We start from the raw sequence: 27,689 nt of genomic DNA, 5'->3' as shown, positions 1-27,689 counted from the left end.
TGATACTTTAAAGGTCTAGTCCCAACCACTGATAAGGACCTAACTCCTTAGGGACACAACTTTATAAAAGTGGCATTTTCAAAATTGTAATGTAAAATCTGACTTTACCAGTAAAGAGGATTTTTAATTACAATTTCATAGATCCCAAACATGAAATGCTTATCGGTCTCCAATCATAGGTTAGCACTCATTAAATGTAATATGGCACCCCAATGTTATCCTATGGGACAGGTGTGGCTCACAGTATGAAAACAAGCGTAAGAAATTTTCACTACCAGCAATTGTAAAACTTAAAAGTACATGTCCAACCATTTAGTTACAATGCACCCTGCCCTATGGGCCACCTATGGCCTACCTTAGGAGTGACATATTATAAATGATGTTTTTAAGCCTTGATAAGGGGTTATATTGCAAAGTCGAATTGGCAGTTTAAAACTGCATTCAGGCTACAGCGGCAGCCCTGGGACATGTTTTAACAGGCTACTTAAGTGGGTGGCTCATTAAGTGCTGCAGATCCACAGTAGCATTGAATTGACTGGCCGTGGGTATATGTATACCAGTCTACAGTGGACTTATAGGTAAATTAAATATTCCAAACAGGTGTAAACCAATTTTACCATGTTTTGAGGAGAGAGCACAAGCACTTTAGCCCTGGCTAGCAGTGGTAAAGTGCACAGAGTCCTAAGGCCAACAAAAACGAATTCAGCAAAAATAGGAGTGAAGGCAAAAGGTTTGGGGTATAATCCTGCAGAGGGCCAGGTCCATCAATTGCCAAAACCAAGACATATTGGCTTGGTCAATGCTTGTTTCGAGTGTGTCCCTCCCAACCAATGGTGAACAATTAGTTTTTTTCTCAGATGGCCAATGCCTCTTGGCTTAAATCCTTGTCAGCCACTCTCGTCAACTTAAATATCCTCCCCTGTCTCAATAATTGAAACGTGTCAAGACAGGGTACTCTCTCTTTGTAAGTAAAGGAAATCAATGCACGTGCAATTTTGAAATAGGCTAGTCAATTTAAATAATACTGAACTTCTTTGATGCTTCCCCATAATGTAGTCGATGTGACCCAAGCTCTTGACAGAACATGTTAGGCATTTATTTTGCCTGTAATTATTGCTTTTCTTGGATCAATAAACGGTATGTGTACCAATATGTAGTTATGACTAAATTAAATCCACCTCCAGACACATTTCTCTAATCACTATTCATTTTGGCCAACAGGATTACTGAAGTGTGTTATTTTCTCTTGCATAACTGAATTGGCACAATGATCTTTAATTCAAACAGCACATTACCTGGCATGGCTTTGACTCATTAAATAATTTTGGCAAACAGGAATACATCCGAGCATGGTCGCAATGGGGTTTCCGTTTTTGTGCAATGAGAATGTATATTGGGTTTGTCAATGCTTCCTCGTGAATGTTCCTGATACTGCCTCAATAAATCCAGGGTGCTTTGACCCTAGGACCTTGAAATATTGGTTCATTATTTTAGACTTGGACTAGGCGTAGAGCCAAGCAAGATTTTTAGGGGATCCAGATGTGATCCTTTTACATTCACGATTGCAAATGAGAATCGTATTTAGTACTTATCATAAAATATGACATGGCTTCTTTTGCCATCGACTTGTCCTGGAATAGTCTTAACTGGGGCTGTGAGAATGCTCTGCGTGTTGAGCTGCCTTTTAACTGGATAAGTAACTCCATTTAGCACTTTACTCCCCTATACACAATATGTACGAGCTAAATTCACACTGCGAGGTTGCTGCCACTTCCTTCTAAATCTCTGAACAGTAGTGTGCCACTGTGTGTCTTGTCGTTGGTATGTTGGCTTGAAACCTCCATGGCAGTGGTTGTTCATTCTGCCTTGGGCTTTTCATCAAACAGATATGCATTCCTGGATGCAGTATCTCCAAACAGCACCAAAGTTTCCAAATGTTATGCATTATTTGCAGCACTTGTCTTTTTCGGATGCCTTTCCCGAAGTGTCTCATTGTTATAATTCTAACTTTTGTATTATTTTTCTGATTCTGTGGCATTGTAGTGTGCCCCCTTCTGGGACGTTGCTTGATTTTACTGTAAAAAAATGTCAGCCATATTTATAAGTAGGTTTAAATCTCACTATAGCTTCAAGAAGAACAGACCTCTGCAGCCTCGCACTTATTATGCTAATACGCTCATATAATCTGTGTTTTATTAGCATTCGGCTTCAATCAGAGGAAGTTTTCTGAAATAATTATTCTTATTCATTGTGAAATTCATTACATACTGAAGCTTAGAAAGCAGTGCTTGTAAAAAATCCAATAACTTCTTTATTAAGTCACTCTTTAAGGATATTATTGATTATACTTTATATTGGGATTGTATAGAGATATGTGATTAATATCATTTTATTTAATGGCATTCATCTTGAATGGTTTATCCATTTACACTAGAAAGCAGCTGGACTCCACAAATAAAGAACTTACGAAAGCTTTTTTGCTGTTCCAGAGAATTATGGCTATTAAAAAAAAATGGCGTTCTGTAAAGGAGGGCTTAACCAAGAACTCACTTTACAATCAGGAAATGGCCAATAAAGAAACCGTTTTGAACGTTATTTCCTTTTCCATAGTGAATATGCTCCCAACTTGGTTTATTAACAAAAAATAAATAAGTCCTCTTTAAGATATTTTTAATTTTACATCTGTTTAATATATATATATATATTTTTTTTTTTAGGGTCAACATGTTTCCTTAGCGCCAATTACAAAGCTCGAGGGGACTCTCTACGAGTATAAGCCGATTCAGTTGGAGACGTATGGACCAGACGTTCCACAGCTGGAATTGCTAGGAAGGCTGGGGTAAGCACCACTGCCATTTTATCAGTTTACTTTTGAGTTTCTTTTTCAGATTGATAAAATATCCCACTTTACAGGTCGGTCGTGAACTTCACTCCTCAAATACTTAATGACGTTATCCCTTATATTCAAGAAATATTTGTGTCATCTAAATTGCAAAGTTTTTTCTTTTCTTGTGAGTATTTAATATTAATGTTAAGATATATGTTATGATCTTAATTGATTTTGAAATAAATATTTATTTTTTAGATATTTTTGTGACGTTCTGTCTGCACTGCTCTTCCATCATTCTTCAGGGGAATTACTCGCATTCGTGAGCTCTTGGTCCTTCATGGCCCAGTGGAGAGAGAGAGCCTAGATTCTAGCAATGTTTTTCCAAGCCTGCCTTTGGCACAGTGGAGTGACTCGTCATTTTGTATTGCTTACGACCAAGAAGAAATCTAAATTAAATTTTGTCTGCAGCAAGCCAGTAAAAATAACAAAAGTAGACTTCTTGGCACGAAAGTTAGGGCTGGATTTTCTGCTGACTGCTGTCGACGGGGAAGCAATTATTGTGAGAAATCGAGCATGAAGGATTTTGTAGAAATGCAGCAAGTAAGGATGAACATGCCATTATGTTTGAAAATAACGTTGGAAACTTGCTTCATATGGTAGTGCACTCATGCTGGTTTTTATTGGACACCTTTGCAATTCTGCAGTGGGTGATCGATCATTCTGTGGCATGGTGCTGGTTGTGCGAAAGCTGGATTAGTGCTCCCGTGCTTGGTGTATCTCTGCAAGTCTTTAGGCGGCCATCTTGAAGGAAACTTACAAATGGCTTTCGATCTTGACAGTAGAAGTTTGGACTTGCACAGTTGGCAATGTACAGGAATTGATGGGCTTAAAACAGATATCTTATGGGCCGATCTTTATTGTATAATTGGAGTAGTCTGGGGTAATGTTATGGTATTCTGTTGCATGTTATTGTACAGTAAACACTAGTTCTATATGTAGGCACTTTTTAGTAGGCTCTCGCAAAAACCGCAAGCAGCTCTTTGGCAAAGTCTAAACAAGACATGACCATGTTTCATATGCTCACAGTGTACCCAGCTCAATCTTTAGTCTAATTTAGGCAGTATCAGTCATACTTAATCCTTTTCTTCTCTCTTTGCAATTGTTCCTGTGGCTCTATGGGACTTTTTTCTTTCTTTAGTTGTAGGGTTTCTTGTACTTCTTAGGCTGGTGGTTCACAAGGCTTACGGTCGTAGGTAGGGTATCTCCTGTTATTTCTGGCCACTCAGGAAGGGATTTGAGCATTGAAATGCCCACTTTCATCACATATGTCTTAAATCCATTCTATGTTTTATACAACAAGGGGACCCACAATTTTGGTCAGGGACCTACGGGCATAGTAATTTTATTTGAACAGTAGTCCCTAACGACAGAAATCGAGGTAAGAAATAATATAGACATACAATGAGGTCTATCTACGTTTTTTGTCCATCTGAACAAGGAATTTGTAATGTATTTGTGTTAGAGAAAAATTACACACAAGGAACATACAAGTGGGGCACAATTTGTCGTGAAAAATAAAAGCAAAAGAGGAAAAAAGCTCAGGCATTTACAATGGCTTGGATTCAAATATATAGTTTTCCAAGCAGATAGAAAGAGCAACCATAGCACATTACAATAAATAATAATGAAAATGTCAAGGTGTACGGAGTGGATGATGTTTTGATCCCATTGAATTTGATACTGGGATCATAATCAGGACATAAAATTAAGTGCCAGAGACTACTGCCTGTGTAACGATACGATGTCTAACGGACGATAGTCGCAATATGCTTGATGCCCCTATTTATTACCTTAGAAGAGATTAAAGACCAACTAAAGAAATGCAAAAATAACAAAGGAGCAGGAATGGATGCACTCCATAATGAAGTTTACAAACTCTTTTCAGATGAATTGGCCCCGGTATTGGCTACCATGTTTAACTCGGTGTGTAGCCCGATGGGCCAGGTCCTCAGGTCCTGGAAGAAAGCAACCATTGTATTGATCCTGAAACCAGGAAAGGATCCCCTGAAAGCTGACTCCTATCGTCCAATCTCCCTTCTGAATGCGGTTTAAAGGTCTTTATGGCTATTCTGGTGAGAAGATTGGCTAAACTGATCCCCAGCCTGGTTAACATCGATCAGAAGGGCTTCGTAACAGGGAGATATATTCAGGAACAGACACAGCTGTTGATCGGTAACATCGACTTGGCCATGGCAAGATCTGCGGCCAAGGCATTCAACAGGGTCTGTTGGGTGTACCTCTGGGAAGTCCTAGGGGCTATGGGTTCCATTTTTATTCAAACCCTGAGAAAGTGTAATCAGGGAGCCTCTGCAAGGATGTTGTTGAAAGGTATGCTGACCTCCAGTTTCAACATCCAGGGGGAACAAGACAGGGCTGTCCCATTCATTATGATTATTGATTGTTTTTTTAGATTTTCTGTGTTTAGGTTAAGCAGCCATTAAAATATAGTCAAACTTCCCCTGGCATCCTCCTCTCCCATGCCATTTTACATAATCCCTAGGATATTTCATAATGCTTCTGGTAAGTAATCTCGCCATCTACCTTGCGGATAAGTAATCAGGAGTCCATTGCTTTGAAAAACATTTCACTTTGAATCCGACTTCGACCACTGTATTAGAAGTAATTCTTTACCCATTAAAACCTTTAGACTCCCTGTGGATCCTGCACCAACATGGCTACAAACAGGCATGCAAATCCACCTGAGAAGGACATATTTGATCTTTTTTTGGAATGAAGGAATATTCTACTACTTGACGCATGGGAGCTCGCTAATTATAGGCCCATTACCAGCCTAGCAGTATTCTCTAAAAATCCTTGAAAGCCTTCTAGTGCCACTGTTTCAGAATCTCTTTGAAGTCAATAATAATGTACCCACCTTACGGTGTGGATTTCAACCCAAGCATGGCTCAAACAACCTATTCATTTTGTGTGACGATGCACTGTGATATATGAGCTGGGGAGCTGACTGGCTCTTGATTCTGTTAAACATTGTTACCTTAGATCAGCTCATTCTCTTAAGCAGACTGGCCTCTGTCACAAAAAATAATGATACCACATTTAAATGATTATTATCATTTTTGTGTGAATTATCCCAGGATGTTTTGCTTGGTTCCTTCTTTTCAGATAAATGAATTATGGCTTTTGGAGTTTAAGGGTTTAAAAAAGCATGTGTCCTCTTCATTTTATACTTGACCAATGTCTGAGCTGTTCAGTAACGCTCAAGTCAAAATCATATTTTATGCTTATAGCACACAGCTTTGTACCCCATTTTTCAATGATCGCTTGTTGGTGAAAGACCTTTACAGAGTCTTGGAAGAAGTCTTTGTGGTTCAGTTTCAAAATAGAAATCATCATCTTTGAGACTAACCAGCTCTATCCTCTTCACCTCCGCTTCTCATTTTCAATCAGTAGATTACTGTCTAAAGTAAAGTGACACATCATAGTTTGACTCTTGACTCTGATCTCTCCTTCAATCCAAAGTTGGTAAAGTTGTGGCTCTAGGTTTTCATCAACTGCAGATTGAGAGTGCAAAACTCTACTATACGATCCCAGGGATTAGCAGAAGGAATTGTATTACTCGGGAAAGGAGACTCATTAGGCCCCATCAAAGATCACACTGTTTCAAATTAGGCTGTCTAGTTTTTAAGCACCTACATAATGCAGCCCTCATTGTTTGTCTCAAAGAATCTCAATCCACCATCCAAGGATGACACAAACAAGACTCACATTTTGTTAAACATCCCTCCGGTGAAACAAAAGCCCAACGGTGGAATGGTCTTCTCCTAGGTCCCAGCTTCGGGAATTCTCTAGCCAGCAACATGAAAATAATACCTTCACTCTATTCCTTTAGGAAAACCCTTAAACGATTTATTGTTAGAAGGGTAATATAAAACCTCCGACAGGAGATCTCAGATAATGAGCATGTAAGCATTGTAATTACCCAACCAGTGAACCAATGGGCAGCTCAGTAACGCTATTTTACGAACACCATCCCTTCTAACACCAAGAGTAAAATGTTGTGAATTACAAGAAGTGTGCATATGTAGATTTTATTTTCAGCATAGAGATAATTCCTACATGTACCCCACTTATTGTGATAAGCGTTTTTTTTTTTATTCTTGAGACGCAGTTCTATTCTAGAACTGGTGTTCAATTTTGGGTTTACTCCGCCCACACTAAGGTTCACAAGGCATCCTAGCATAACAATCTTCATTTTGAACCGAAAGCGTATCAGCATGATACCTAAAGGAATTAGCTGCATTGGGATTGTAAAAAAAAGTTTCATCTGAAAACAAATGCTTGCGTTTTCACTTGAAAACCACCAGAATGGTTTGAGGAGTTAGTGCGCCTCTGTCAATGTCATTAGTCATTAATCTATTAAAGCTACACTGGGAAAAGGAGAGTTGATTTCCTGTCCACCCACCTGTTGGTATAGCATCTCTTCTGTTCAGTGACAGAGCTCCCCTGAGTGCCTTAAAGCCCAAATATATGGAAAAAGTATAAAGAATCGGTATGTAATACTTCAGTGGGAAGTTGGCAGAATTTTTATTTGCATCACTAAATTAACCTCAAAAGCTGGCCTTGACAGCAAAATGTCCGTACTGATTGTTTTTGTTGGCGCCTCTCTTCAGAATTAACTCATCGATTTAACATGAACATCGTGCTCTGAAGCCTAGTGCAGTGTTTTTTTTTTTAAACCCTTTTTTATGCATTGATGGAAAATATGTTTCTGCTTGGAGCAGTTGTCAAACAGGCCTCTTTCATCGACAGTCAGACGGAGGGCAGCTGAATGAGGCTGTTTAGTCTAGAGTATGTACTCGAGAGATTACAAAGTCACTGTAGGAAATGTAATTATCCAGTTTATTCCAGATTGGCCGTTTTGTAGGCGTATTTACATATATATTTATTTTTGCACCCGATTGTAACAACCGAGCATATTTTAACTTAAAAACAACACTGATTAACTGAATTAAGGTATGAAAGGAAAAAACATGTTTAGTCACACAAAAAAGTAAACAAAAGTAAGATGAATTGCCCTATTTTGTTGCTGATAAAACGTTGCGGCAGTTTTATAGTTTCAGATTGTCCGTGGGGATTTGACCTGGGATATGTCTTTTGCTACATTTGTTTTGGATCCATGAACTTCCTTTCGACTTGAGTTTAATTGTTTCTCTGGGGAAAATCAAACATTTCTTGGCGGGCATGCTAGAAGCGAAAAGTAATTTCCTGGTAAGATGTCAATTCAGCACGTTTATGTAATGTCACATAAGCACTTTATCCTAATTTTAGTTTTGAATAGTGAACAACTACTGACCAAAGCTGTTTTTCATCCGTGGCAATCCTTCCGTATCCTGCTGTCAAATGTTGAAATATCAAGGGACATTAATACACTCATTGCCTTTCTTAATGCCCTTTGCCAGGAAGTATCACAAAAATCATTAGGATACTAGGTACCAAAGGGATAATGGTCCCCCAACCAGCACGGGATCAAAACAATCCGAATGGCTCACGCAGGGCTTCTGAAGCAGTGCCTCGCCAGCAAAGGGCCAAGAGCGATGAGCTTAAGATTTGTGCAGAATGTGACCTTAACAACTCAACAGAGTATGTGTATGTGCACAAGCACACAGTACTTCTTATGTAGAACCACATTCACATAAATCCCAAAGCTCACCCGCCCTCTTGATTGTAGATAACTTGATATTAGCGACAAGGAAGATCATACAACGATTCACAGGACTAAATATACTGTACATTTATGGCATTTACTCAAATTAAGCGTACCCAAAGGATCCTGAAATTCAGTGAAATGTTGTACCTGTTGGCAGGTTCAGCTTTTGAAATTTGAAATAGGAGAGATTTTAAACCTTCCCCAAATTATAAAGAGTAAAAGTGAGCTAAATCCTAAGTGGTGTTTGACATTACCCTCCCTAGATATGTTTAGGCTATAGTTGCACTCTTTACTGCTCATCTTTCTAAGATTAAATTACAAAACGTCCCTTTTCCTCTTCCCACTGATCCGTTCCTTACCACCCCTCCCCCACCCACCACCACCTTTCACCTGCCAAAAGAAACCACATGGGAAAATAGTGGAGGTATGCTAATCTGATCATTCAGTACTCTAACTCCTGCAGAACAACGTTCCAGGCATGGACGTAAAATGAAAAGGTCATGCATTATGCACTTGGGTTACTCATCTACGGTGAAATATCTCTCCAAAATATTCATCAAGAGGGATGAAAGTTGGAAATGGGATAGCTTTTGGGTCCATGAATGTCACCAGTTAGGCCCAAGGTGCACCACTGAAATAGTTCAATGCTTGGATGGGCTTGTCCTAAAGAAAGAGGTGCTGCCCACTCCAGCTACATCTGAAAAATGATAAATAACGTCTGATTCTCAAAATTTCTGTAATCTTGGTATTGTTGGGCTGTAATTTCTGTATTGTGCTACTCGGCTGTTTTGCCCAGCATGACATAGTTATTTGTGACGTGGGTCTCTTGCTCACTTTGCAATTGGATTCAAGCTAGTCTGGCTGATGAGGGATGATACCCCAACACCATTCCCAAGATGCTTGTTTTATGTCCAGGGAAGACCTGGCTTGACAGTTCGGGCAACTCTGTTCCCATAAGGTGCAGGGTCAAGACTGATTAGCATATAGCTGGGTCTGAACTGGGTGGTGAAGTGAGCTAAAGAATGATGATGGATTCAACCCAGATCTGTGACTGGGGGTGAGTGTCTGAAAAGTTTCAGTGCTCTGACCATTATCTCATTGTGTTTGCTTGATTCATATCTGTGCCAATGCATGTGGGGCAATTGAGAATGTTCACCTATTCAATGACATGGCAAAAACGATCTGAGGGTGCACTGCTTCTGAGGGGCCATACCAGTGACTGAAGGTCTTTGCTTTGTTGAGACTGCTTTGAATTGAATCCTTATGCCTCACTGTACCCCCAAGGACAGCAACAAACTAGGCAAAAGAAGAAGAGAGACTTGTTTTTACCTTCCTGGCATACCCCATGACATTTTGATAATGCACAGTGAGACGCTGGTCATGCTGACACAGTGGGACTTTTTTTTTATATGACCTGCTACAAAACACGTGTCAGTGGCCAATGAGAAACTCTCACTGATGGAAGGTGAAGGTAAAGGGGGGCAAAGCGGAGTCAAAAGGTTATGGATTCAGAGTCGAAGATGGGTCACATAGAGAGGCTATAATGCCATGTATGGATTTCAGGGATTGTTTCATCAATTCTGTGATTAGGTTGGAGCAGAAGATGGAGCATCTGTACCATCTCCCGAGGGCTGCTAATGTCAATGCGTTGGAGGTTTCATCCTTATCCAAAGGTGGAATGCTGCACACACACAAGCTATTGCACACATTTCTGAGGGACAATGTCCTTTCGAAAGATACCCACTAGGGTCCACCTCGAGGATGCCATGTGCTAGGACTGACATTCAGCGACTGAGCCCTTTAGAGAGGCTGTGAGGCAGACTGCTGCTGAGCGGAATGATATCCTTCTCTAAGGGTGCAAAAAAAATCCTTAATTTCCCATACCTGAGAGGTATGACCCAGAAAAAGGAGTGAATGGTTGCAAGCAATCAAGTGGAAGATACGGGGTGTTACTAATCGTCTGATATAATATCCCATATTGAGGTAGGGTTCTGTGGAATGTAGTTTCTTTCATTCAATCCTTTGTGACTGGTCAATTAGAGTTTGCACCACGGAGGGCATTCAATGAATCAACGCATCCTGCAATAAAGGTTGCTTTTTATTAAGCATTGTATTCAAAACCTATTGTGCCAGAGGAGTAATTGCCGATGATAGCGCTTGGGGTGAGTGATGTAAGTGTGTGGAGTACTGGTGGGAAAAGGAGACGCTTTTCTTGGTGTTCAATTTCCTGTGAGACCTGATCCCAAACCACCTTCATATTTAAAACAAGCAAAATGTCTGCACATCTGATGTCAGAACCTCCTCCTTTCAAAACTGCCCATGCAACCCACCATATGTAACATGGGCCCTAATATGCGTTTAATAATAGAAGGTGACATATGTAATACTTTTGGAATAGGTTAATGGCGAAACACCAGTTAAATCAACGCAACTTCAGTAATAAATGTCAGGCGCAACCACAATTCGGAACACTCGATTCTTACTGCAAAATCAATTTTGTAACTATTCTTTAGAAACCTCCTTCAATTTTAGAGCTAGCTAAGCAGCGCGCTTCTGTAACTTGTCAGAGCCGGCTTTAAGTTAATAAATATTTTCAGTGATGTAATGGGAACAGTTGGAAGTGTGTCAGTATATAGGTCTGTGATTAATGTTTTAATAAGCACTTTACTACCACTCCTGATTGGGAGGAAAAATCGTTTCCTCTCCAGGTTGACACAAACCAGCAGGTGTTCACGCACGTTCTTTTTTTGAGGTATGAATATGAATTTTCCTCAACCCAACTGTCACAGTTTTGATTTCATTTTGCTTTAGGTTCTGAGATAAATAATGAATCCACTATGTAAAATAAACTATTTGGCTTGAAACCACACGACTTTTGAAGCATTGGTTGGGTAGTCAGTATGCAGCGTTAAATATATTTAAGTCGAAAACGTTTTGAACAATATTAGAGGGGAAAAAAGATTACCTAAAAAATTTGCAAAATTGGAAGGTGTCAGTTTCATGAGTTGGAAACGATAATTTCATCATGTCCGTGGTAATGGATCACAAGCCACACATGGCTGAAAGGTAAGAAAACATGTGACTTCAGACCTACCTTTGTGTATAAGCAACGAGCGTAGTTTATGCCTAAGCAGGGCTGTAGCTGGTAAGCCTTTTGAGTATTTCTGTACGTATATCCTATCTTGCATAAACTACGCATTACAAGTTTTGTTTAAATACAAACATTATTGATGTTTTTATTAACCATTTATCTCTTAAACAACACATACTCTCCAGTGTCAGTTATATTATGCAGCACGGTTGCACGAATGATGCAGTCCAGAACAAGAGCACTTTAAACATTCCATGGGCAGGCAGTGCCAACAAAGCCATAGATAATTTAAGGGGGGAATACATCAATAAATAGCAATTACTCTTACCAAGGGGTCACACATTGTACATTTGGGATCTCCCCAAGGGTCTTGTCTCGCTGAGGGTGTGGGGACTCTGGTGATCGTTCTGTGTCTCTGCCATGCAGTGTTATTCAATCTCACTACCCACTTGATATAACAATAAGTGAGGGGCTGAGATTTGGAATGAAAGCCTCCTGCTTTGCTGCCTCTGAGGGACTCCAACCCCCAGAGGTCATCTCAGGGTCCCAGAGGACGGACTCTGCCGCTTCATGCTGGAAAAGTGCTCTTATTTCTCGCAGCATGAGATGCACCTGAGCACATGCCCAGGCGAAGACGGGGCAAGAGTGGGACTGTCTTTGCCCGTCATCACCCAGAAGAGACCGGGCCGCACCCACCATTTGTGGATTTTGCTCTGAGGATTTAGCGCAAGTCGTCTTTGCTGTCCCATCATAGAAGGTGCATGGTGAAGTATATTACTAGGCCATTTCTTACTCTGACTGTTGGTTTTGGGGGTTAAGCTAGCCTATAGCCTATAGCCTTTAGGGCTTTCTATCGTCTGACCCATTGCTGGTCTATTGTGAAAGCAAAGGTTTTTAGGCGCACTATAGACAAATGCAACCTGGGGGCACCCAACCTCGCAATAACTAAAAACTCCACTTTGTATGGTTTTATCGAGCAAGCAGTGGGAGTAATTGACTAAGAGTTCAGCTTGCTGAGTGGAGGCTGTCTCTCGCCGCTGACAGTTTTGAGTTACCCTTGCCTGCTATCTCTGTTGATTCATCTGTGCCAGTTGGAGGGCCTCATGGCGGTGGTTCAGATAGTAAATTAATTGTGGATATCAAGGACCCCCTGTAAAATTGATTTCACAATTCCTAGGGCAGTGCAATTATGCAATGGTTAATAAATTCCTAGGCAATAAACAAATATCAACATAACATATAAACGACAATTATAAAAAACTCAGTGTAACGACCAAATATGACAAATAATTTTATATAAATCTTTAATTACAATTAATCAAAATCAATAACAATATGAAACCATTTCTATCTAAAAAGACATGATAATAATGACAAAAATTGTGAAACTAAAAAGTATCATAACCAGCATCCAAGCACCCTCAATTTCTCCACCCTTGACATTGACCCTGCCCCTCGCGGCCTGTTGTCAACTTGGGAAGCAGAAGAAGCGGGGTAAACAAACTAGATCAAAAGACAATACAGCCTACCCCCCGTCTTCGCATTCCTGTGAACCCCCTCTCAACCCTCCCCCCACAGACCTGGATTTTTATTTTAATGACACTCTTACTAGGCTGCCTGATTTATTGGAATCACTTCTATCCTCAAGCCACTCCCCTGTGCTCGATAGACTGTCTGCTATAGAAAGTTAACTGCCAGAGGCATTAGGGGCTGGAGATGGTACATGCAGAAGGGAGAAGCTTAATTCTACCCTGGAACCCATGGCCACACAATCTTCAACCTCAACGTTCACAAACAAGGCTTTGCCCCACCCTCATTTGTCTCGTCATCATGTACTGCATGGAACCACTTCAGTTCATAGACAGAATTGTCTGCCTCTGTCTGCACTGTAGCATCAGTGCCACAACTGCTTAGTTATGAACCCTTTCAGCCGAAAAGGTTCCACTACAATAGCATACGAGCCGACAGCAAACGCAGTATTTTGTCACAGTACGCATTATTTCTGGAAGTCCCAGTCGTCAGTCTCTGTACCACAAGATGGGTAAAAGGGGAGATGCCCCTCAGTTCAATATTTAGGCCAATATACTTTATCGATTCCAGGTTTACACCCCTTGATATCACCAAATTTGTCTGACCACTCTGTCCCATTCATTGCTCTCGATAGGATGAGATGATGTAGTACGTAAAAGTACGTAAAAGTATACAAATCCGGAAGAATTAAGTAATACATTTACTCACAATTTACTTAAGACTACTATAGTTTTGTCATATAATCGTTTGTTGAATTTAAGAAGTAGGCGAGTTCATGCGCTCGTATCTTGTCAGTCCATTCTCAAGCATCACTCTAGGAAGTAACCCTTTTGTTGCAAGTCTAGTCAAGTAAGCTACAAACGTGAATGGAAACGATTGAGTGTTAGAACACAAGTGGAAACTTCATGAAAAGTTCCCATAGGCTTCAGACTATTCTGTTCATACTAGGAAAGGAAGCAGAGTTTGAGGCCTTGGTGATACACAGCTCAAGCAGGATGAATTTGTTCAAAAATATGAATCTCATGTTGCATAGAACAGTGTTTAAATTCTTCAAGAAAGCATATTAAAAAAATGTAATTAATTCATGTAAGTATAGGGTACTCATAACATTTTAACAATCACTATCATTTCACATATAATTTTGTAAGTCTCTTTTGCATGTTATACATTAATACATCATACAGAATTTAAAAGCACACTTGAAATAAACTTTTACGAGGTGCAAATCATAACATAACCTTGTATAACCCCTACTTCACTTGTCAGTGTCGGTGCTTATGTTACACATTCTTGTGTTATCTGTTTCCCTAACACATGGTACAGTTTTATTCTTACATAGACATTTTCTGTGTTATCCTTTATTTACCACGTTCATTTAAGCATAAGTACATGTCACTAAATTGTCAAATTTCACATCAGCCTATTGACTGTTAGATGGTATCTGAAATCTACTTCTAACATTCTGCATGCTTTTATGATGCAGTATGTAGAATCTCATTTGTGTGTTTCTTGATAAACGGAAACTTAACACACTTTGTCATTATCATGTAAAATAGTGTCACAATCCATTTTCTAAATAACATTGTCGTAAATAGATGATTGATAACATCTCTGCTCCATCATCAGTATTACATCTACCTCTGGCTGCCTGTCTCTATGTTGTGGTTCCAACACTTGAACCTCAGACATCTGAGAGTACAAAACAGCTTAAGAACAAGGCCTCCCATTGTATACCCTCTACATTGACTGACCTGGGAGCGCGAGCTCTGCCCTGCGAGGTCCGTTCTGCTGGGATTGTTTGTTCTGCTGCTGTACCTCGCGGTACCCGCTCCGCGGGTCCCGCTTCGCCCGTGTGCTTGGGCGCACCATTGCTGCTTGTGGACAGGGGAGCTGCTGGAATCTCGGGGAGCAGGGCTGCGAGCGCCAGGTGAGGATCAGGGACTCCATTGCCCAGGAGTCCCTGTGCTGCCATCATTTCCTGCACCTGGACGCTCTCCCTGCTGGACACGCCCCATAAACAACCTCCCCCTATATTAGGTGCAGCTTCCTCCGCGGCGCGGGAGCGCGCGGGAGGGCGCCGGGAGAAGCCCGGGACAAGGGCGGGACCGTCTGTGGCCGTCCGGGGCCGAAGGAGGCCGGGCTGGGCCTACCCTCTTGGATTGTGCATTCGACCTCTGATCTCAACTACTGGTTAAGAACCCCCTGCGGAGTATAACCCACTACGAACACCATGCCGTCCCCGGCAAGAGAGAGTACCCCATTAAAACCGGGCGGAGTTAAAAATAGGACTCTTGAAAATTATTTCTCCCGGGCAGTAGGGGAGGGGGACAAAGAGTGTAACCTGTCCAGGCTAAGGGCAGAACGGAGACGCTCAATAGACAACATGAAAAATACCCCCCTCGGAGACCAACTTATTACACCCAGGGAGGAGTTGTCTCGAATTGACGATGTCCCACTACTGCTGAGGGATTGCACTAATATTTCATCAGGTGCAGTCATGAGTATAGCTCCAGCCATTAGTCCTAGCCCAACTAGGGTGACCATTGATTTAGTGTCCCAACCCCCCCCAGCCCCCAAAACTAGGAAAGCTAAATCCAAGCCAACTAACACTCAAGTAGCTTTTGGACCCCCTCCCAATAAACGCAGGAGGAAATCTAAGGGAGTTCAAGGAAAGAGTAAACCCAAGGTTCCTCATTCGGACTTTGGCAAGTCCCTAAAAACCCCCACGTTAGTAGAAAAACCACCGGATGATCTACATCCTAAACCCATTGCTCATAAGGATTCAGCTCCTGTTACGATAAAAGATACAGGAGCTGTTATTGCCAATATCCCCTTGTCTGTTGTCCCGCTTGGAAATTTAGAATTTTTGCTAAGGTCTCTGTTATTGCCGATCAGCGAGAGTATTAAAAAGATTGAGATCAGACTAACTATTCTGGAGGCCACATTAGGTAGTCTGAAAACTCCAGCTGGTCGACAGGGAAGGCAACCAGATCCCACTCTCCCTACCGTAGTCCTTCAACCGACGGCAAATAGTGTTGTCAATCCAGTCCTTCTACAAGCCGCGAATGTGGCACCCTCACAACAACCCTTAAGGCCGAAGCCTGCAACATCTAAACCCCTTAATGCCAATATGCCCAACCATCCGCCAGGACCTGTACCTCCGGCACAGCCGGTAGATAACACCATCCCGACCCCTTTAATGAAGCTCACCCTGAGACCACGTAGACCTAATTTACCCCCAGAGACTAACGCTTTTACTGTAGTCATGGCGGGTGTCCCCCCACTCGAGGAAGGTGAAATGGAGGACTTTTGTGCCCTGAAAAGTAGGGTAATTAAGTGGTTAAACATAAACAGACCCCTCCCGACACATTTCAATAATGAAATTATAATGGTAAGAAGGGTACCATGGGTGGGGAGAACACAAAAATCCATTAAAGGGGACTGTATACTGGTGAGTTTTAGGGATACAGGTACGGTGTCCTATATATGTCAGGGGAAAAATAGATCTAGGGAATCCACCATCCAAACCCTCCATGTGTCGTTCTTTTTTCCCATTACCCCAGTCCCATTTCAGCAACCCCAAACTCATGATAGTTGGGAGAGGGTTGGGAGGAGGGGGAGACACCAGGCCTTATACCCCAGACCGATAGCTGGCCGACCAGAACAACCCTTTTATACCTACAACCGGTTCAATTGCCTGAATGGCCTAGAGGGGGTCGATTGACAAACAGATAATACCCCCCAGGGTTGTATAGAAAAGGGCGCTCTGGTAGAAACATTGGAGGAGCAAAGTTTCAAGGCTCAGCAAACCTCGGCGATTGGTGTGGGGGATCTAATGTGTGTTGAACTTGAGGTAATAGCTAAAAACAGTATAGGAGGGGGACATGAGCAGGCAATGCAAAGGCCAATGTTGGAAATAAGACCAAGGGACCAGGGGGGCGCAGAATGGAGTGGAGAGGGTGTGAGATTTATCTCATGGAACATAGCTGGCATAGCGGGCAAATTTTACAATAAGGAATGGGTTGACTACATTAGAAAATTTAATATCATATGTGTACAGGAGACATGGGCTGTGGAGAATAATTACCATCTGCAGGGGTACAAGTGCTTTTTTGTTCCCGCCCGAAAATCCAGTTCTGGGAGAGCAATGGGTGGTTTGTCCCTCTATGTAGATTTAGACCTCCCAGGCACCTGGTCCTTCCCAGACTGGTCCTCACACGGGATCCAGGCAGTTCGGTTCCATGGAAAGGGGTTACGATTCTCTGTTTTTAACTTGTATAACACCGAGATAGCAAATAACCATACCCCGGTATTGACTGAACTCGACCAAAGGTTAGGACAAGAAATCATATCCCAGAACAAGGGCCCATCACACGGGCTGCTTGTGGTGGGGGACTTTAATTGTCACCTCTGCCCGGCACTGATTAAAGCAAACACAGATTGGGCGCAATGCCCAACTGAGAAGGGGCCTCATTTTTCTCACTCGCCTACTGGGTCGGCTCTTAGGTTGCTTCGGCTTAAGTACGACCTAGAGCATACCATCAACATGATAGACCCACAGTCGGACGGCACACTCCCACCAACTTTTAAGGGCAGGGGCTGTTCATCTATTATAGATTATATTCTGGTTTCGAGATCCCTGGTTAACAAAGTAACTAGTGTAGGGATAGACTGGAACAGCTTCAGTGACCATAACCCGCTTGTCTTAATGCTCGTATATAGGGCGGGTTCTGGATCCAATGTCCACCGTTTAATTGGGGAGAGGGTCACCGATCAAGGCAGGAGACTGAAATGGTCTAGAATAGATGGGGTAAAGTTTTATAAAAACTTGAGCAATAAGGGTTTGCGGGCCATAAACGATTGTTTGGATCTGGAAGTACAGGGCCCAAGATTACTAGAAACGTTCGACCATATTGCAAATCTGATAGACGGACTACTAAGGTCCAATGTGCCCACACGTAACCTGGTCAATCCCCGGTGGTTTGATCAGAATTGTTCTAAGGCACTGAGGGAACTGAAATGCTCTCTTAAGTCCAAACCACGGGATCCACAAAAAATTAGGGCAAGCAGAGAGAAATATAAAAAAGAGACCAAAAGGAGGAAACTCACCCTGCAGGCAGAAGCCTGGGCAGATCTGAGAGAGGCAGGGGAAAGAAGGGACCTAGCGGGGTTCTGGAGAATCATTAATAAACCGACCTTTCTAGAAAATGATTCTCCGGAAATAGGGGCCAAAATCCTACCGGAGCAGTGGGTTACCCACTTTAGGAGTTTGTACAACCATGAACCGGGCACCCTTGTAGAGCCATCAGCAAACCCAAGTCAGGCTCCCCCGGTAGTATTTACTCTTAAGGAGATCGTGGCAGGGATGGAGAGTCTAACTAAGAACAAAGCCCCGGGTCCGGATGGAATTCCCCCTGACCTTTTTCTTAGCAATATAGACTTATGGGCCCCCCTGATGACTAGGGTCTTAAACACCGCTATCTTCTGTGGCCTCCCTCCATCATGGTCTAAAGCGATCATTGTGCCAATCGTTAAAAAGGGCAACAAGGACGACCCTAGGTGTTACCGGCCTATTTCCCTGATTGACGTTTCGGCTAAACTTTTGGGAAGGGCAATTCTGAACAGATTGTCCGAGTGGACCGAAGAGAATAACATCTTCTCGGACACTCAATATGGGTTCAGGTCAGGGAGGTCCACTAGCGATCAATGCCTGAACCTATATATGCTGACTGCCAAATACACTCTGGCCAGTGATGAACCCATTTATATGGGATTCATGGACCTGGCAGCAGCATTCGACCACGTCAATAGAGGGAAGTTGTGGGACATGATGGCAGGCTTGGGGATCGAGAATGGTTTAATCACCATATTAAGAGAGCTGCATAGCGATACTACGGCTAAAGTAAGATTTAATAGGGAGGGTGGACTGTCTGACTCCTTTTCATGTAAAAGTGGAGTCTGCCAAGGTTGTATTCTTGCCCCTTTTTTGTTCTCCCTCTACATTAATAATCTGGAGCAGTCTCTTTTGGGCTTAAAAGCAGATTCCCCAAGGGTTGGGACGCGGCATATCCCTGTCCTGCTTTATGCAGACGAAGCGGTCTTGCTTGCGCGTACACCCCGAAGCCTACAAATTCTGATAGATGGGTTCGTCAAGTTTATGAGTGACCTGGACCTATCTGTCAACTTAGGCAAGTCATACGTGCTCCTGGCAGGCAAAAAACCTTCTTCTAAATTCTCTTACACAATAGGTACCCATTGTTTAGAGGAGGTTAAAACGTTCTCCTATCTCGGAGTAACCTTTGATGGTGCTCTCCAATTCAACTCCTTGGTGGCAGAACGCTGTAATAAAATGATTGCCTCTAATGGGGCAATAGCCGGTTATGGCAGGAGGCTGGGCAGATGGAGCCCGGAACAGGTGATGAACCTGTACGGCTCCATAACATGCTCTAAAGTAAGCTACGGGGCAGAAGTTTGGGGCTTTGTGAACACTGCTAGAATTGAACAGGAAGAAAACAGACACCTGAAATCTATCCTGAGGGTACCACCCAGTACTGCTGGACACATAGCTCATAGGGAGCTAGGGAGGCCATACCTGGTTGACTTGTTAAAACTTAGGCCAATTGTGGCGTGGCTAAAAATTTGGCCAAACCCAGATGCGCACTTAAGCAGAGAAATTTTATTGGACTGCTTGGGTAGGACTCACTGCATGCGCATCCCCTGGCTTAAATATGTGAGAAACACTCTTGAAGATCTAGGGTTCGGAAACCTCTTCAGGAACCCCACAACCATCTCAGCACAGCACAAGAAACAAGTAGGGGAAATTTTCTTAGAGCGGAAAACCCTATGCCGTGCTGAGGTTGAAGGAGAGAAAAAGTCTGTGAGGGCTTATAACTTGGTGAAGAGTGTGGAGGGTATGGAGCCCTATCTGTATCTTGTGTATAACACACAGGACAGATTTCTTATGTGTCGTTTTAGACTGAACTTACTTCCTTTTATGTTGGCTTCTCCAGCAGGTTTCACCACGTCAATTGAGCAGAAGGGACCCTGCGGCTGCGACAACCGGTCTCCGCAGGATTCCCTTCATTTTATCTTGCTTTGCCCCTATTTTTCTATGCCCAGGCGTAGATTCCTAGTAAACATCTTAAAAAAAGCCCAATTGGAACATGCCAGGGATGCTTTAGTCTATTTGCAAAAAGCTTCTGACCCGCTAACCTTATGTTGTGTTATGAATTTTATCAAGGTGGCGGTTCGACTAAGGATGACGAGGGGAGAGGAATGAAAGACTTGGGACTCTCCGTTTTAAATTTATGGCCCTGTATGTTGGTATTTTTACTGTATTATTTATGTACAAGGATCTTGACTAATATTTAATGTCCTTTTTATCTATGTATATGTATGTGTGCTTTTATGGTGTTTTTTAATCACCGAATAAAGATTCTTGACTATGACTATGACTTGTATACCCTCTCATGTCCGCTGTAAAACCAGCCTTTTTTCAGACATTTTGCTTGTCACAGAGTGGCATGGGTGGGCACCAAGGACAAGGAATTTGAGGGATACTGTGGTGTTATTAACTTTGTTAACTCATTCATTGCTGAAAAATTGATCTATTCTTCTTATCAAGACCTTGTCCAGCAAAGTGATATGAAGGTTTATCATTGGGTATTTTTTGTATAGAGACCTGGTTTTGAGGGGTGGTGTTTTGAGGGATAGGCATGTTCCCCTATCATCACAGAGTATATCTTATTATGTACCCACCTATAATAGTTTATCTGCCCTGTTTGGAGAGTGTGATATTGACTGACTTAATAGCCCTGCCTTGCTGCCTACCAATGATCTTGGCACTGAAGTTGATGATCCCGATAAGGCGCTTATTATGCCACTTACTAATGACTCATTTGTGGAGGTTATTCCTTGTTGTCCAAACAGACCTTTGCCTGTTTCTCTTTGCCCTGAAAGAAGGGTAAAATTGTTGAGTTGAAATATTGCCGGGCTGGTAGCCAAAGTGCAAATTAAAAACTGAGTCTATTTCATTTAATTGGTATAGTCGTCTTAAAGGAGAACTGGGCCCCTAGGGATTTATTGTGCGATGGGTTTATTTGTTTTTCCATGCCTGCTACAGCCACTGGGATGGGTAGGACCCTGGCTGTGTTAGGTGTCTGATTTGAAGCCACTCTTGATTGTGTTATTTCGACCATTCTTACTAACAGTAGGCTATTCCAGGCGTTCCCTGTCAAGCGGACCAAAGCCCTAGGTTTTGCTCGAATCAATTTTTATAATGATCATTTTTCCTCCTTTGATAATCCTAATTTTGCTTCCCTTTTTGATTGTTTGGGGAGCTAGAGAATAGTTTCACCCATCCAGACACTTGCCTGAATTTTGTTCTAGCTGTGGACTTTAAGCAAAACTTGGTACTGAAGTGGATGATTCAGCTGACCCACTATCACATATCTTCAAACCCTACTCACCAGTTATATCAGCCGGGTCTAGGGAATGTAAAGGGTCACTGTTATGTTTCCCACCTGCTCATATATGATCCCTGTAACATGCTTGAATAGGTTAACCCACAGTGCCATATGACTCTCACTTCTGTCAGGGGTGGAGGGGTTAGTGCAGGCTCGTCCACTATTGATTACCTCTTTGCCAGCAGGAATTTGCTTGATTTAATTGAGGAAGAGGCTGTTATTACTAATCTTTTTGGCAACCTCAACCACCTTTCCATTACATTGGCGTGTCCGGAGCATCAACCCCGGGTTGCTGCTGTGGGAGAGGCGGATGTCATTGCGAGGACTGATGAACTCAGGTTAGTTTGGAAATCTGTGAACTTTATTGATGTTCAGCGTAGGCTTTGTATAAACCATCTGACATTGTTTACAGACTGTGTTAACTTGACTGACGGCTCTACATGTTATGAGGGGATTTTAGTTGCTTTAGGCAACACTATTAGATCATACCTCCTGAAGCCCATATTAAACCGACAGTCTAATTCTTGGTTTTTGGTAAGGCATTTAGGGAGGCCCAGGGGTGCCTGCTTAGCGCTTTAAGGGCTATTCCGAGGGGTTTGCTAGCCATCTTCACCTATCAACAGGAGGAAGGCAGAACTGAGGGAGAAAGCCTGAACCACCTTGGTTATCTCTTATAGGTCAAGGGCCACCTATTTGTTTTGGCACACCGTTAACAACAACACACTCCTTCAAACTGATACCAATTTAGTTTGTGCCAACATTGGTGCAGATACCTGGTTAGACCATTTCAAACAAGTCTATCACACATCCAACAATGTTAGTGGGGCATCTGACATTGACCTGTCTACTTTCCCGCTGGATATATGTTTACTATGGATTACGTTGCTGAAGCAATTTGCACCTTTCATATGCACAAATCTCCGTGCCAGATGGGGTCCCAATGAACATTTAAATGTTGGAGGTGGACCTCTGGGCACCTGTAATTACAAATTATGCCAATGTAGCATATAAGACTGATCTTCTTGAGTCAAGGTGATCAGTCAATATTATGCCAATCTTTAAAAAGGGAACAGCGCTTCACTAGTTGCTAAAGACCCTTCTCCCTTCTGGACCCCACAGGTAAAAGATATTAGCTGGGTCATCCTTAATAGAATAATGTTGTGGACCACTAATAATTATATTATTTCAGACGTTCAATATGGCTTTAGAATCAGGCTTGGGCACTGAAAAACTATGCCTCAATTTATTTTTGTTAATTAACAAACATACTTGAGCCAAAAGTGGTCCAGTTTATTGAGCCTTTATGGATCTTGCCTGCGCTTTTCATAGCGTGGACAGATCCAGATTTTGGGAAATGTTGGTATCAAAGAGGCTGGACTCTGGCTTGGTGTCCTTTCTACAAAGCACTCCATTCGTACCTTAGCTCTTGCATCCGATTTGGGCCGAATGGAGAATGCACCAAGAGTTTTAGTTTGGGCCGAGGCATTTGGCAGGGATGTGTCTTCACACCATTTTAGTTTTTTAATATCAGTGATCTGGATTCTATCATAGCTGGCAAGGTGAGGGATATGCCGTCCATGAGTGGGCGGAGCATTCCTGTCCTTTTGTATGCAGATGATGCTGTCCGATTGTCAAGACCACCCAATGGCCTTCAGCTTTTGCTAGCCACTTTTCTCAGTTTCGTGGATGGCCTCGGCTTGGCCAGAAACTTAGCCAAAACATTTGTAATGCCCTGTGGCCTTTAAAATCTGAAGGTGCGTCTTTTTTCAATTCAGGGAATCTCCATTGCAAGAATTTATGAATTTTCGTACCTGGGGGGTCACATTGGCCTCCAAAATTGCCAATAGGCCTAATGCTTCTATTTTTGAGATCTATAAAAGAAAGTGTTCACCTCTTCTAACCTATTGTTCTGGTTTGATGAGGTATAAGGCTGCTAAATATCTGCAGGAGGGGGAGAACAGAGTATGTAGGTGTATTCTTGACATTTCACCAAGGTCGCTGCCTACACTGTCCACGAGGAATTAGGATTGCCATATGTAGTCAATTACATCAATTTGCACCATTGATGTTATGGTGCTCCATTTGGCCTTCATATTCCCTGGCCAATGTATATTAAGGACTCTTGTAATAAGCTAGGTAGACCTGATATATTTTTCCTTGCCAGCCAACATTACAGCCAGAGATAAAAGGTGGATCAATCCTGCTTTAGAGAACATTGCAGGGGGAAGGAGAATCACTTGAGCTGAAGAAGCCGGCCCACAGGTTCTGGTCCAAACCACTCTAGGGGTGGAACAGTATCTGGAGATGGGACCTAAAACTTGGGACAGGCCCTTCAATCATTGACACATTTAGGGTTTTTTGTAGGTTTTATCATTGTTACAATAAAAGATTTTTAATGCCACTTCCTAAAGGAGCCTTTGTTTCCAAACACTACCTGACATTTTTATATTTGCAGAAGCTTCCTACACTTGAGGTATGGTGTAGGAGTGGTCACATTTCTTAGACATGCTCTCTGGTGTAGGTGCTCACTATCACTGCAATTGCCCTGAATATTACTATAATTGATGTAGACTTCGAGTTGCTACTGTATTTCCGCTGTAGTGCTAGGTGTGATGCTGAGGATCCAATAGGCTTCTCTGGTCATCATGTTTCATGCCCTTATTCAGTTTCCTCTCCTGTTGCCTATAGGGACAACTGTGTCCAAAGAGTAGCCTTGTCGTACTGCATAAGCAACAAAGACGCAAATCTTAGACTTCTGAGTAAATTTGTCCAGTACTACTTATCATGAAGTTAATGATTTATACCTTTGCTCTCTGACTTCTGCTGTGTGTAAGTAGGCTGTTTCTGCTGACATTACTTACATACAGATACTATAGCTCTACTACTCTGTAGGCAGAACATGAGTGGAAAGTAATGTATCAGAAATCCTTGTTCTTTATTTATTTAGACCCTCACCCTCTCTATTACTGGCATGATTCATCATCGGGTCTCAACCGGGTCCCTATAAATCAGGATGGGCTCAGCCATGTTCCAGGGAGGACTTTCGGGTAGTTCCTAATGGCCTTATTTCTATACAAATACCTTAGGAACACCTAGTTTCCCTTTATTATTGGTGGCCTAACTATGGTTAAAACGTACTTGCCAGGGTGTGTTAGGGTACCTTATCCTCCCTTCACCCTAATCTAGTTTGTCAAATACTGTAAACCCAATGATACTTTGACTGATAGTAATGCTGGATCTTCGATGCTCTTATATTTCGCACTGCCTGAATGATAGAACAGCCCCAAAACATTCTCTGTGGGTCCGCTGTGCATTACTGTCAGTAGTAGCTGACTTTCCTTTTGAGCCTACACCATTAACCCTGTTGTCCATTATAATCACAGACCCTGAGGGGGACCGTTTGATTTCTAAAATGTATAGAGCCTGCATGACCTTAGTCCCCAGCAGGGATACCAGAATCAGAGAGGCGTGGGAGCAAGATTTGGGCTACCCATTCTAAGATTCACATTGGGAATTCTGTTGTACACAAATTAAGGAACTCTCCCTGAATAGCCGACACAAATGAATACATTTCAAGTTTTTATGGAGAATTTATATGTCCCCAAAGAAAATGCACAAGATTTACCCCGACAGACTACATACCTGTTTTAAATGTAGGGCACCACATGCTGATTTTGCACACCTTGTCTGGAATTGTGTTAAAATTGGGGCCTGTTTGCGAGCGGTTTGCAAGGTAATTGCAAAAATGATTGGCCTAGAAATTTAACCCACGCCTGAGACGGTGCTGTTAGGGTATGTGGGGGGCTTCCCTAAGGGAGTAAGTAAATTCACAGCGATTGAGTTATTATTGGCGAAAAGGGAGATAGCACTTAAATGGGGGTGCAGATCCACTTGCAGCGCCGGCCCTACGAGGAGCAATTGCCCGATGATGAAGCATGACATCTTTCCAGGTGTGTGAGGGCAACAGAGGACACAAAATGGTTTCCCCTTTACATATTTTTTGTGGGTTCCCTTACCTAAGGATTCTCTTTCTTTTACTTTCCTTTCCTCACATATGGGTGACTTTTGCACCCCCTTGCATTTGGTGACTTTTAGCACCTTGTATTAGGAACAGTGTCCCCTTTTTGGTAATTGGTGCAGATCCACTCCCACAGTCAATACCTGGTTACATAGTCTTACATACTGTAAAACTAACAGTGAGCTTTTTGCTAGCACTCAACCTCCGGCATCCTGGCTAAAAGACATCTGGGGCCCGCTCAAAATGTATCTACTTGAAATGAACGCTGCCCCCGCTAAGCAGCAACCAATTGGAGTTGTACCCTCCGGAGTGGGATAAACAGTCAGGGGATGGGAAGTAAACATCTGAGTTCTAAGAGCCCAGAGTTGGTTAAGTACATTGAGGGGAACTGTTGGACATCTGTACTGGTTTGTATTAAATATGTGGTAACACTGGTGACTTTTTATCATACAGGATTGTGATGTACATTGCCAGGGAATTTAGATGGGCCGGATGTAGGACGGGGACCATTCTGTATGTATCTAATTTTCTGTATTGTTAAATGCCATAATTCCTCTTTCACATTACTAGGTGAAAGTGAGTGCACATATGCTGAATCTACTACTATGAAAATGATAAAGTTTTAAAATAATATAAACCTATCCCATAATAATAAGGCACCTTCCTCAGCTAGCTGGCCCCACTTCTCTATACCTGCCACCAGCAATGGTATTGCTAAGTTATCTTGGAGGCACAGAGTATATACAGAGGACATATAATCTCCCCAATTTGAGTATAGACCAAAACGTTTTCCTAAAACAAGAAAATAATAGGGAAGATATAGATAAGATCATGAATAAACTCCAGAATGGGAAGGCCCCTGGCGCGGATGGTTTGCCAAATGAGATATATAAGGCTTTAAGCATGGAACTTACTCCCCATCTATTAAAGTTAGTGAACAGGATTTATATGGAACATCTTCCCCTGCCTCCTTCATGGAATGGGGCAATAATAACGTTAATACCTTACCCCGATACGGACCCCATAAAATGTGAGACATATAGACCAATATCCTTGCTAAACTCGGACTATAACATTTTCACACAAATTCTTGCTAAAAGGTTGGATAAGGTCCTGGGAGGCATAATACATGAAAACCAGAAAGGTTTCATTAGGGGGAGACAACTGGCAGAACTTACCCAGGATCTGGTATGTGCAATTGATGTGGCCTTGGTCTCAGGAACTCCTTTAACCATAATAATGGTTGATGCAGCTAAGGCCTTTGATAGTCAGTTGGCCATACTTATATCAGGTAATGGAGGGAAATGGTTTAATGGGAAATTTCCTTAGGGCAACTAACAGCATTTATCAATCCCCAACAGCAAGGATATTGGTCAATGGTTCATTAACTCTGTCCTTTGAGATAAGTAGAGGTACGAGACAGGGTTGTCCATTATACCCATTAATATTTAACATATACACAGAACCGCTGGCTAGAAGATTAAGAACAGAACTGAGAATTCTCCCTTTTCACTATCTTGAGTGGATAAAGAAAGAAGCCTTATATGCTGACGACTTAATAATTTATACCAGCGACTCTCACATGTCATTGCCAGTAATAATGGAATTAGCAGCCGACTTTGGTAAGATTTTGGGATATCTCGTGAAGGAAGATAAAACCGAGCTCATGTCCTGGAACGAACCTTTAGGTACCTCCTTAGGTAACACAGAAATCAGGTATTTGGGAATATCGGTGGTAAAAATATGTGGATGAAATGGCATACATTAATTTCAACAGACTCATGAAAGAAACCAAAAATCTTCTGCACCGGTGGGCCTCTCTCCCAATCTCTGTCTTAGGAAGAACTAACATTGTAAAAATGGTGATCTTACCAAAATGTACATTGCTCTTTAATTCCCTCCCTCTATACTTTAAGCCAGAATGGTTTAGAAAATTACAGGGTGAATTAAGTAGCTTTATTCGGAGTTGGTATGAGCGTAAGAATCACTTGCAAAAGGCTTAGAAAGAATAAGGTAGAAGGTGGCAT

General features: G+C 42.2%; 1 protein-coding gene across 1 annotated transcript in view; it reads left to right on the top strand.

The window, feature by feature from the left end:
• The window catches only part of MNAT1 (MNAT1 component of CDK activating kinase), a 669,332-nt gene that overhangs the window by 400,285 nt on the left and 241,358 nt on the right, over nucleotides 1–27,689 (top strand). The window contains exon 7 of the mRNA XM_078662088.1: nucleotides 2,718–2,839. Coding sequence (XP_078518214.1) covers nucleotides 2,718–2,839 — 122 coding nt within the window. The remainder of the gene's footprint in view (nucleotides 1–2,717; nucleotides 2,840–27,689) is intronic.

Source organism: Lissotriton helveticus, chromosome 9 (assembly GCF_964261635.1).
Source record: "Lissotriton helveticus chromosome 9, aLisHel1.1, whole genome shotgun sequence".
Classification (NCBI taxonomy): domain Eukaryota; kingdom Metazoa; phylum Chordata; class Amphibia; order Caudata; family Salamandridae; genus Lissotriton; species Lissotriton helveticus.
This window is presented reverse-complemented; position numbering and strand designations above follow the sequence as displayed.